This window comes from Sarcophilus harrisii, chromosome 4 (assembly GCF_902635505.1).
Source record: "Sarcophilus harrisii chromosome 4, mSarHar1.11, whole genome shotgun sequence".
Classification (NCBI taxonomy): domain Eukaryota; kingdom Metazoa; phylum Chordata; class Mammalia; order Dasyuromorphia; family Dasyuridae; genus Sarcophilus; species Sarcophilus harrisii.
Genome location: NC_045429.1, coordinates 327,148,221 through 327,161,060, shown reverse-complemented (window position 1 = coordinate 327,161,060; position 12,840 = coordinate 327,148,221). Strand labels below are relative to the sequence as shown.

Genomic DNA, 12,840 nt, shown 5'->3' with positions numbered 1-12,840 from the left:
AAAGCAATAAGGAATCTTTTTTGCCAACCCAAGTAAGACAAAGATGAAGGGAAATGAAGTGGGGGAAAAAGTCATTACCTAAATTTTCCTATTCCAACCTAATCTTTTTATCCTCCCTTATGAAACTCTGACTGATTCTGTTTCTATTTCTATGTTTGTCTTTGTCTCCGTGTCTCTGTCTCTGTCTCTCTCCTCTCCCTCCACATGTTTCTCTGTATCTCTCCTCCCTCATTCTGTCTGTCTGTCTCTTACCGAAGACCCTCTTACCCAACCCGATTTCTCCCCCCTCCACTATACTTTTGAAAGGGATGTAGTGGATGGGATACTAGGTCTGGAGTTAGTAACTATATCTGTTAGCCTGGACAAGTCACTAACCCAGTTTGCCTCAGTTTCTTTGACTGTAAAATGAACTGGAGAAGGAAATGGCAAATTGTTTCAATATCTTTGCCAAGAAAACCCAAGAGGTCAAGAGGAGTCTGAAACGACTGAACAACAAAAGCAACCCAATTCTTCTACGGCTCTAGACTCCAAGTGACTTCTCAGGCAGATAAGACCCAGAAAATCCTCTCCAAATTTTCCATTCCTCACTACTATACTGAATTCCTTCCCATTCTCATTCCCCTTTTTAGTAATTCTCTCGGCTGTGATTCTGTTCCCATCCCAGGTCCCCAGAACTTTTTTTTTTTTTTAAACTATACATCTCCGCCTCTCCCCAACCTGTCCTTCTTAAGCAAACAATAATCCCAAGCAATACAGGGCAGAGAGGAGGCAAATATAGGGGTACTACTAGCAGGAGAAGGGGCAAGAGCAGAAGCGGGATGGAGACACAAGCACGGATCAGAGAGAGGAACCCGAGGGAAGAACAAACAGAAATGGAGGGGGGGAGGGGCCAAAGATCAGAGAAATACAGGAATAGGGTTAGAGATGAGTGTCGAGGGAAGAGCTAGGGTAGGGGATTAAAGGGAAAAGATCTTTTAGAAGAGACAAAAATGAGAGTTAAAGATTGGACGGAAGGGTGGGATCAGAGAATCTCAAGAGAAAAATCAGGATGAAGATCAAGTGGAACGAAGATGATGAAGAGAAAGTGGGGTACCGAGGACAGACAGATGCGGGTCTATACCAGAGGCCAGAGAGTAGAGAAAGGAATCAGGGTTTGACACTTCTGTGTAGGCACCGGGGCAAGACATAGTTGGTAGACCAAGATAAGGATGGGACAGAGTACCATACAGAGATAGGTACTGAGACCGGGAAAGGAGAAAGAACAGAGTCGACTGGGCAAAGAAAGTTGCTGTTGGCGTGGCAAAGGATGAGAAAAGGAAGAAGTCAGAGGAAGCTGAGGATGGGGCAGGGAAGATGAAGGGGGGAAAGGGAACTGACCCGAAGTAGGCGACGACGGCTGCTGGCAACGCCAAGAGGCAGAGTGCGGCCAGGGGCAGCGGAGGCGGGCGGCGCATGGTGCCGGCGGCGCCGCTCCAGCTCTCATCTCCTCCCTGGGCGCCCGGCTGCTGCTGCTGCGGCGGCGGCGGCGCTCCTCAGCTTGGCTACCCCGACCGCCACCTGCTCCCCGCGGGGCTTTAAGACAGAGTGGGTGGGGGTGCGGGAGCAGAGGGGTGCGGACTCAGCCGCTTCTTCCAGACAGCTAGCCCCCCTCCCCATTGGTCCCTCCGCGCGCAGCCCCGCCCTCTTTCCCTGGGAGGGGAGGCCGCGCGCATCCCGCGCCCAGCCCCTGCCGAGCTTCCCTCTCCGCAGGTGGAGGGAGTCTCACCTGGCGCCGCCCGACGAGCCTGGGGGGATGGCGGGTCTGTTACCCCGGGGAGGAGATGGAAGGGGGGAAGGGGTGGGGAGGCCTGGGCGGGGGTCAGTGGGGGCAGCGGATGGGGGAGTAGGAAGGCTGGGACATTAGCCTGAGGCTTTCAGCTTGAAACACTTCCCTGCAGATAACTTTACCTCCTTCCCACTCCTCGGGCTGGAAATGTGAGGATTGTAGTCAACTTCTGACCATCCTTGAGGTCTGGGGACTGGGGATTAAAAAAGTAAAAAGGATTCGAAACTTGGAAATTGGAGCAACGGCTGGAGAGGATTTTAAGAGATGCCTTGCCCTATCCCAGGCCAAATGTTTTGCTACTTTGGAGGGGGATCCCTGCTACTAGGGAGTGATCTCTGAACGTGGGAGTCAAAAACCTCAGAAGTCCTGCCTTATTCAGAAGTCCATTTACTAGGTGTGTGACTTCCGTTTCACCTATGGAATAAGAGAATTGGACTGAATAACCTCTAAGATCTTTTCAACTGTATTTAACATTTTGTGATTATGAATCTGTTAGTCACCTGGACATACAGGCTTTCTTTTTAACTTACTGAGCTGAACAGTGACCTGCACTGATTGTTGACTAGAAAGGAAGGTGGGAAGGAAGACAACACGCATTTATTAAGTGCTTTCTATGATAGATACTCTGCTAAGGCTTTACAAATATTATATCATTTGTTCCTCACCTACCTAGGAAATAGGTGCTATTTTACAGTGGAGGAAATTGAGACAAAGACTAAGTCATGGAAATGCCAAAGACTGTATCTGGATTTCTGAAAGATATGGCAGCCATGGGGTCACAGTATTATATATTTGAAGCAAAAAGGGATCTTAGAGATGATCTAGTTCAATCCCCTCATTTTACAAATTAGGAAACTGGGGTCAGAGGACTTAATTGAATTGTCCAATAACACACAAGTAGAAAAATAAGAAATCTAGCCTCAAAACTCAGGTTCTCTTTGGTCCTCTCCAAATCAATGTTTCTCTCCCCCCCCCCCCCCCCCCCCGACCCCCCCCCATCCATTCCATAGTACTCTTTCAAGACATTCTTTATGTCCTACACTTAGATGAAGAGATGTGAGCTGGATCTTAGGCCAATTAAGTGGATTCCTAGCTGGTTGAATAATTGTAGCCAAAGAGATAAGGTTAATGGATCAATAGAACCCTAGGGCCACAAGGCATTCTATAGAGCCAGTTCTTTTAAAAGAAAATTTTATCATGAGTAGTTAACTTATGCTTATTAAATCTACAGGTGACACAAAGAGGGTGGGATAACTATAATAGGATGAATTGTGGCATCAAGAATTCCTTGGCAAATAAGGATCTAAAGCAACAGAATGGAATTTAACTAAGATGAATGTGATCTTGAATATAGGTTTAAAAAATAGTTGCATGAATACTGGTTGGGGGAGAAATGGCTTTATAGCAGGTCATGAGGAAAAGATATGTTTTAGTTGGCTGCAAGTTCAGTATGAGCCAATACAGAATGAATTAAAGCTAACAAAAGAATAATGTATGGTCAGGAAGAGAGAAGTTGGGATAGGAGAGATGTCTTCAGTCATTTAAAGGGCAGTCATATGGAAGAGAAAGTAAACTTGTTCCACGTGACTTCAGGAAAGAACTTATGTGTGTGAACTCTCCAGAGATGTCAATAGATGGAACGTCTATGTGGGATGTTGTATTTGGTTGCCTCAATTCAGGAGTGAGCTTTCCAGCACAAACAGTATTCTGGCAGAAACTAAATGAATTTTTTGCATTATGTAGGAAGTGAGACTAAATGTCCTCTTGGACCCTTCAAAACCCCTAATGCTAGTATCTCCTTTGAATGTAAGCTATAAAGGATCAGAACTGCATAGGGGATAAACCAAGGGAGGTAAGGCTGGGAAATGCTTCTAGATGCATCTTGTGAACCCTGAAACACCAGTTCTGACTCTCCCTGAGTCATCCCATTGTCACTTAGCATCCAGGAAGCTAGATAGAGACATAATAGTGGACCTGGAGTCAAGACTCTCCTACAAATCTGGCCTCAAACAGTTGTGTAACCTTGGGCAAAGAATTATATAATTTTGGATAAATCACTTAATCCCTGCTGCCTCATTTTTCTCACATGTAAAATGGGGATATTGGACCATCTCAGTCATCTTGTCTTATGTCTTGCCACTGGTCTTTGATGACTCTGGAGAAGAGACTGGGACTGATGACTTTGTTCAGTTCGGCATTACTTAAATCCAATTCACTTATGAGTCAAGATATCTGACGTCATTGGTCCTCTGAGAAGAAAGGACAAACAACAAAATGGGGATAATAACAGCACCTACCTCCCAGATCCTGTTTATCCCAGGATAAAAAGATATTTGTAAAGTGCTTTGTCAACCTTAACTATCATCTAAGTTTTAGATATTATCATCATTTTTACTTTCATCATCAATAATTTTCCTGGACAAAGCAACAGTTTCTGGGTCGAGGCAGGGAGAATTTTTGCTTCTGTGTCAGCATCCTTTGACTAATCCATTGTCATGGAAAACAGTTCATTTTCAACATGCCATTGTATCTCTGACTCTTTGACCTCTCACTTTCTCATCTTTCTAGAGAAAGATACATACACATCACCTACAGTTAAAATACTTGTAGGCATGAAGTATCACTTCCCAACATTCCTAACTCCATCTTCTATTTATTTTGTTTCTCTCCCCACTCAAGGTACCTAGTTTAGGGTCATCCTTAGAAGAGGGACTTGGTTGGTGCCTTGGTCAGATACCAGAAGCATCATCATTTTTTAAATGGGTTGTTGTTCACTTGTGTCCAACTCTCTATGACCCCATTTAGGGTTTTCATTTAAGATTGAGAAGATTTACCTCTCAGACTTGTGAAGGAGGAAGGAATTTGTGACCAAAGATGAACTATAGATTATTATTGATCACAAAATTTTGATTATATAAAGTAAAAAAGCTTTTGTACAAACAAAACCAATGCAGACAAGATTAGAAGGGAAGCAATAAACTGGGAAAACATTTTTACAGTTAAAGGTTCTGATAAAGGCCTCATTTCCAAAATATATAGAGAATTGTCTTTCCATTCTTCAGATTATTTTACAGATGAGGAAATTGCAGCAAACAGGGTGAAGTGACTTGCCCAGAGTCACCCACCTAGGAAGGGAAGATAGATTTGAATTCAGAAAGAAGAGTCTTCTTGATTTCAGGCTTGGCATTCTCTTTGCTGAACCACTTAACTACTTATTAAATCCAGGAAGACCTGGATTTAAGTTCAGCCTCTGATACATACTGGTTGTATGACTCTGGGCAAATCAGTCAGGCTTTCAGTGATCTAGACAACTTTTTTAAGTCTACAAGTTGCTGACTTGCATTAGTAGAGGTAGTTTCTTTACCTGAGAGTTCTCTGTACCCACGAAATCACAGGACCAATCCTTCCTTATCTATCATTAAGCTAGGGATAAAAGTTAAAATGTCATTTTCCCTTAGTTGTAATCTAAATTTGGGGTGGGGAAATGGAACACAGATTGAAAATCTTTAAATTCATTGCCTAAAAACACTTGTTGAGGAAATGCTCTATGCAAGGTACTATAATAAGTACTATGGGGGCTACAAAAAAGTAGAAGACATAATTCCTATGCTCAGGAAACTTCCACTCTAGTTGAGATTAGATGTCCTCATGAAGTAAGACATGAAAAGTGGATGTAGTAATTATTAGCATAGAGGCACAGGGAAGGAAGTGATCATGAAGGACAATATCTGGAAAGTCTTTGTGGATGGGATAGGACTTGAACTGGGCTTCAAGGAGAGGTGAAATGTGGATAGATGAGGAGTCAGGAAGGCCATTCCAGTTTGGGTAATAGAATGAACTCAGGCACAGAGTTACAGAAGATGAGGGATCAGAATCAGCAATCTAGTGATAGTGTTAGCATGCAGCAATGGCAATCACAGTACAAAGGGATAGCCTTTCATACATGTGTAGCTATAAGGGAGGAAAATTCTGGCCCAGAAATGAGCTTTCCAGCTGCACATGAAAGAAGAATGACCATAAGCAATGAAACAGCCATAAACAATTAAATGACCATAAGCAATATGAGCCTGGACCCTGCTCTGGCTCTGCAAATTCTTTTATTTAGTCTGGTAATAGAGACCAAGTTGGCACCATATCCTGACTATATGCTGGAAGGCAAGCAGAAAAGTTTTAATTTTTTCTACCTTTTGGTCAGTTGGTACTTCGAGTTTGTGTTTTAATTTTGATTTATACATTTGTTAGCTTTGTGACCATGGACATGTCATAAAGTTTTGGGGTTTTTAAATCTGTAAAATGGATAAAATAGTCTCTATCTCAAATTTTATCTGCAAAATGGACAAAATTGCCCCTATTTCACAGGTTTATTGAGAGGATCAAATTAAATAATACATGCAAAATAATGTGAATTTAAAGCTGCTATATAATCTCTCTATCATCATCATTACTATTGTTAGTGTTATTGTTATCTTGCTATTTTTTATAATATTCATATGTTGTTGTTTGTCCTTCATTTTTGAAGAGGACTATGGCATCAAGGAAGTGATGCTATGACATGCAAATGAATTGGATTTAAGTGAGGGAGGGCTGGGCAAGGTCACAGCTTTACTTTCTTCTCCAGAGCCATCTGGGTCCAGTGGCAAAATATAGATCAGGATGACTGGAGATGGTCCTGGATGCAAAGGTCCTTGGCCTTTTAAAGCTAAGGTCTTCAACAGGTCTCAGTTTGATGAGGTCACACCCATTCAGTGATTAAGGCTAGGCAGCAATTGATGCAAAGAAAGAAAACAACAAAAACAAAACGATATAGAAATGGTCTAAAGACAGACCACTATCCTAATATCACTCTTTTATCTTTGATGTTTTACCAGGTTTTTGTAAAAGTGAACGAAATGACTTATTTTGTAGTTGATTTAGAATATTGGGCTATTTACAATCTAGTGTTTGACAAACCCAAAGACCCCAATTTGGGGGATAAGAATTCACTATTTGACAAAAACTTCTGGGAAAATTAGAAATCAGTATGGCAGAAAATAGACATGGACCTACACTTAACACCATACACCAAGATAAGATCAAAATGGGTTCGTGATTTAGGGATAAAGAATGAGATTATAAATAAATTAGAAGAATATAGGATAGTTTACCTCTCAGTCTTGTGGAGGAGGAAGGAATTTGTGACCAAAGAAGAACTAGAGATCATTACTGATCACAAAATTTTGATTATATCAAGTTAAAAAGCTTTTGTACAAACAAAACTAATGCAGACAAGATTAGAAAGGAAGCAATAAACTGGGAAAACATTTTTTACAGTTAAAAGTTCTGATAAAGGCCTCATTTTCAAAATATATAAAGAATTGTCTCTAATTTATAAGAAATGAAGCCATTCTTCGATTGATAAATGGTCAAAGGATATGAACAATTTTCAGATGATGAAATTGAAACTATTTCTACTCATATGAAAGATGTTCCAAATAATTATTGATCAGAGAAATGCAAATTAAGATGATTCTGAGATACCACTACACACCTGTCAGATTGGCTAAGATGACAGGCAAAGATAATGACGAACGTTGGAGGAGATGTGGGAAAACTGGGACATTGATGCATTGTTGGTGGAGTTGTGAATGGATCCAATCACTCTGGAGAGCAATTTGAACTATGTTAAAAAGTTATCAAACTGTGCATACCCTTTGATCCAGCAGTACTATTACTGGGGCTTATATCCCAAAGAGATATTAAAGAAGAGAAAGGGACCTGTATGTGCAAAAATGTTTGTGGAAGCCCTCTTTGTAGTGGCCAGAAGCTGTAAATTGAATGGATGCCATCAAGTGCATATTGGCTGAGTAAATTATGGTATATGAATGTATGGAACATTATTGTTCTGTAAGAAATGACCAGCAGGGTGAATACAGAGAGGCTTGGAGAGACTTACATGAACTGATGCTAAGTGAAATGAGCAGAACCAGGAGATCATTATAGACTTCAACAACAATAATATATGAGGATCAATTCTGATGGATGTGGCCATCTCCAGCAATGAGATGAACCAAATCAGTTCCAATAGAGCTAGCTACACACAGAGAAAGAACACTGGGAAATGAGTATGGACTGCTTGCATTTTTGTTTTTCTTCCCAGGTTATTTTTATCTTTCTAAATCCAATTTTTCTTGTGCAACAAGTGAACTGTAGAAATATGAACACACATATTGTATTTAAGATATACTTTAACATGTTTAATATGTATGAGACTGCCTGTCATTCAGGGGAGGGGGGTGGAAGGAAGGAAGGGAAAATTGGAACAGAAGTGTTTGCAAGGGTCAGTGTTGAAAAATTACCCATGCATATATTCTGTCAATAAAAAGCTATAATAAATAATAAAAAAGAATATTGGCCTATTTAGTTCATCTTCTATAAAGTCAGTGAAAGTAGCTTTGGGATCATTCCAATAATAGCCATTATGTCATTATCTATATATTACTTCAGGGTTTATAAACTGCTATATATATGTGTGTGTGTGTGTGTGTGTGTGTTATCATCCTTGATCCTCACAACAATTCTGTATGGTAGGTACTATTGTTATTTTCATCTTACAGATGAAGAGACTGAGGCTAAGAAGTTAAGTGACTTGTCCAGGGTCACATAAGAATTAAGTTTCAATAACTGGATTTTAATTCAGATTTTCCTGACTCCCAGTCAAGTGGAGTCTTGCTTACTATACCACCCACCAACCTCTGGACAATTAGTAACAGTAGGATGATAGAGATGGCACATACTTTTCATGTTTTCTTTTAGTTTTATCTTCCACCAATAGATTTCTATAATTTGAAATTATCTGTTATTTGAATATTATTCAAATAACATATTCAATATTATTTTGAATATATTATTTGAAAATCTGTGTCCTCTCAATATGGTATATGGTATTTTGTATATGATCATCCTGTATAGTATATGGTTACATTGTCCATTTACATCATTATTTCTATATACATTGTAATTGCAGTTATTATACACACACACACACACACACACACACACAAGCAGTCCATACTCATTTCCCAGTGTTCTTTCTCTGTGTGTAGCTAGCTCTATTGGAACTGAATATATATACTTTCCCTGGTTCTGCTTATTTTACTTTGAATTGGTAAATCTTTCCATGCATTCATTTTATTTTTCATTCCCTTTAGTACAGTAATGTTGCATTGCATTCAAGTACCATAATTTACTTAGCCATTCCACAATCAATGAAATTTACTTTGTTTACAATTCTTTGCTATTATGAAAATTACTGCCTTTAAAATATTGCTGTATATGGAGTCTTTTTAAATTAATATCCTCCTTGGGGTATACACCTAGTAAAGAAATTTCTGGATTAAAAGATTTGAAAAATATCATCCTTTGATTAATTCCAAATTGTTTTCCAAAATGGTTATACTAATTCACAGCTTCACCAAAAAATTGTATCCATTCTTGATGATTATATCAGATACTATATTTAAAAAATGACTCAATTTTTGTATGGTTGGTCTATTAATTGGATTCATGCCATAATGAATCATAAAGCAGTAAGGCTCCCCGAGGGAGGGACAGGAAACAGCATGTGCCAGGCAAGTCAAGCCACCATCACTGCCTTGATCTCTACCTCCCAACACCCTGATGGAGATAGCTGAGGACCCTGAATTCAAACACCTAAGTAAAGGGATCCAAAGACTATTGACCCTATTTTCAGCCCAGAATTCTCAACTTCATTCATAGAAGCAACTTTTGGAGAAAGGAAAAATGGCAATTATTTCTCTGGTTGCTGCAGCCCTGCTTCCTCCATAGCTATAAACTATGAAGACCAGAAAAATAAAGATCTTGCTGCCAAAGTCATTGATATTGCCAAATAGATCAACACAAGAAATGGATGTGATTTTATAAGAAAAGGCACTAAAGAAGATTGTTCTTCAATTGTTTCAGTCATGTCTGATTTTGGGGGACTCCATTTGGGATTTTCTTGACAGAGATGCTGGAGTGGTTTGCCATTTCCTTTTCCAGTTCATTTGATAGGTGAGGAATCTGAAACAAGTGGGGGTTAAGTGACTTGCCCAGAGTCACACCCCTAGTGTCCAAGGCCAGATTTGAATTTAAGAAGATAGGTCTTCCTGACTCCAGGAACTCACACTCACATTGAACCACTAGCTGCCCTAAAGAAAATGCATTACTATTTAGTTGTTTTGTTTCCCCTATTAGAAAGTGAACATAAGAGTAGGGACTGTTTTGTTTTTCTATTTGTTACTCCAACCAAATGCTTTTCTCATTTATTAACCAATTACAAAACGGTTTTTTTTATTATAGCTTTTTATTTACAAGATATATGCATGGGTAATTTTTCAGCATTGACAATTGCAAAACCTTTTGTTCCAATTTTCCCCTCCTTTCCCCCACCTGCCTTAGATGGCAAGTTGACCAATACATGTTAAATATGTTAAAGTATATGTTAAATACAATATATGTATATATGTCCATACAATTATTTTGCTGTACAAAAAGAATCGGACTCTGAAATAGTGTACAATTAACCTGTGAAGGAAATAAAAAATGCAGACAGACAAAATAGAAGGATTGGGAATTCTATGTAGTGGTTCTTAGTCATCTCCCAGAGTTCTTTCACTGGGTGTAGCTGGTTCAGTTCATTACTGCTCTATTAGAACTGATTTGGTTCATCTTATTGTTGAAGAGGTCACATCCATCAGAATTGATCATCATAGAGTATTGTTGTTGAAGTATATAATGATCTCCTGGTCCTGCTCATTTCACTCAGCATCAGTTCATGTAAGTCTCTCCAGGCCTCTCTGAAATCATTCTGCTGGTCATTTCTTACAGAACAATAATATTCCATAATATTCATATACCACAATTTATTCAGCCATTCTCCAATTGATGGGCAACCACTCAGTTTCTAGTTTCTAGCCACTACAAAAAGGGTTGCCACAAACATTTTTCCACATACAGGTCCCTTTCCTTCTTTAAAATCTCTTTGGGATATAAGCCCAGTAGAAATACTGCTGGAGCAAAAGGTATGCACAGTTTGATAACTTTATGAGCATAGTTCCAAATCACTCTCTAGAATGACTGAATGTATTCACAATTCCACCAACAATGTATTAGTGTCCCAGTTTTCCCACATCCTCTCCAACATTCAGCATTATCTTTCCCTGTCATTCTAGCCAATCTGACAGGTGTGCAGTGGTATTCAAAATGGGCTTTTCAAATTTATTTTCTAAGTATGTCGATGTCTTCTGCAGAGTTGTTCATGACATTAACACTATTTTGGTCATCCATTTTATAATTAAGCAGCATTTTAAGAATTTCTATTATCTAAAATTATAATGCCTTCAGCTTTTTCAACTTTTTCTGCTTCAGATTTAAGTGTCTCCTTAATTTCCACTTATTTCATCTAATCTGGGATTAGGAATTAAATTATTTCTTTTGATTGCCTTGTATGGATCTACTAGTAGTGTGTCCCTGGGCAAATTTTTTATCTCACTTTGCCTCAGTTTCCCGATTGAAAATGGGAATAACAATAGCATCTGTTTCCCATAGTTCTTATGAGGATCAATGAGGATCACTTGCTTCCCTCCACTACATTGTGATAAAACTTGGAGTTAAAGATATTGTTGAAACAAAGCAGCACAAACTCTTATCTACTATTGCTAAGGTTTATTTCTAAGCAATTCAAAACTATGCCTCAAAAATCAATGAACTGACCCTTCCTCAGCCATGATCTATACTTCAAAGAAATCAAAGATAAAGAAAGAGGACCCATATGTTCAAAAATATTTACACTAGCTCTTTTTGAAATAGCAGACAAATTGGAAACTAAGGGGCTGCTATCAATTGGAGAATGGCTATATAAATTATAGTATATAAATATATTACATTATTGTGTCCAAGCAGCGATAAAGTAGGCAGTTTAAGAAGAAACAAGAAGACTTATCTCAGCTGATTTAGAATGAAGTGACAGAAGTAGGAGAAAAATTTTATGACAAAAATACAATTTTGGGAGACATTAAACATTGATAGACTGTGATGGAACCAATGATGAAATATGATAACTACCTCTTGCTAAAAAAAATGATACATTTGTGTCTAGGTAGTTCAAAGGATAGACTTAATGGATCCAAATTCAGGAGCCTCCGAGTTCAAATCCTGCCTCAAATGCTTATTAGCTGTGTGATGCTGAACAAACGACTTAGTCTCTATCCACCTCAGTTTCCACATAGGTAAAATAGGGGTAATGATTGTACTTACCTCCCACAATTCTGAGAATAAAATGCGTTAATATCATGAAGTGCTTAAAGTGCTACATAAATTCAAGCACAATAGATAGTGTACTATTTCTGGAGTCAGGAAAACTCATCTTCCTGAATTTGATCTGGTCTCAGACTCTCACTATCTGTATTACCCTGGGCAACTCCCTTTACTTTGTTTGCCTCAGTTTCCTCCTTTATAAAATGATCTGGAGAAAGAAATGGAAAACTATTGTGGCATCTTTGTCAAGAAAACGCCAAATAGGGTCCCAAAGATGATTACACGCTCATTGGGTATACCCCCCTCCCCCCACACACATGTATATGTGGTGACAAAGAACTGGAAATCAAGGAGATGCCCATTAATTGGTGAATGAATGAACAAGTTGTAGTACATGATTATGATAGTATACTACTATTGTGTGTATTATAAGAAATGATGAGCAAAATAGTTTCTGAAAAACCTGGAATGCTTATATGAACGGATGCAAAGTGAAGCAAGCAGAAGCAGAAGAACATTGCATATAGTAACAATAATATTATATGGTGATCAACTGATTATGGCTTAGTTTAGTTATCCTGATTAAGATAATGATCCAAGACAATTCCAAAGGACCCATGTTAAAAAATTCTATTTACTTACAAAGAGAGAATTGATGAACTCTAACTGAATATTGAAAATATTACTCTTGGATTGTTTTTTTGGGAGAAGGGAGGAATCTG

The 12,840-nt window shown here is 38.8% G+C and overlaps 1 protein-coding gene across 1 annotated transcript in view; it reads right to left on the bottom strand.

Moving 5' to 3' along the window:
* WNT9B (Wnt family member 9B) overlaps positions 1-1,656 on the bottom strand; it is a 35,062-nt gene extending 33,406 nt beyond the window's left edge. The window contains 2 exon segments of the mRNA XM_003768438.3: positions 1,378-1,515; positions 1,517-1,656. Of these exon segments, the coding sequence (XP_003768486.3) occupies positions 1,378-1,515; positions 1,517-1,656 (278 nt within the window).
* Positions 1,657-12,840: the final 11,184 nt, after the last annotated feature.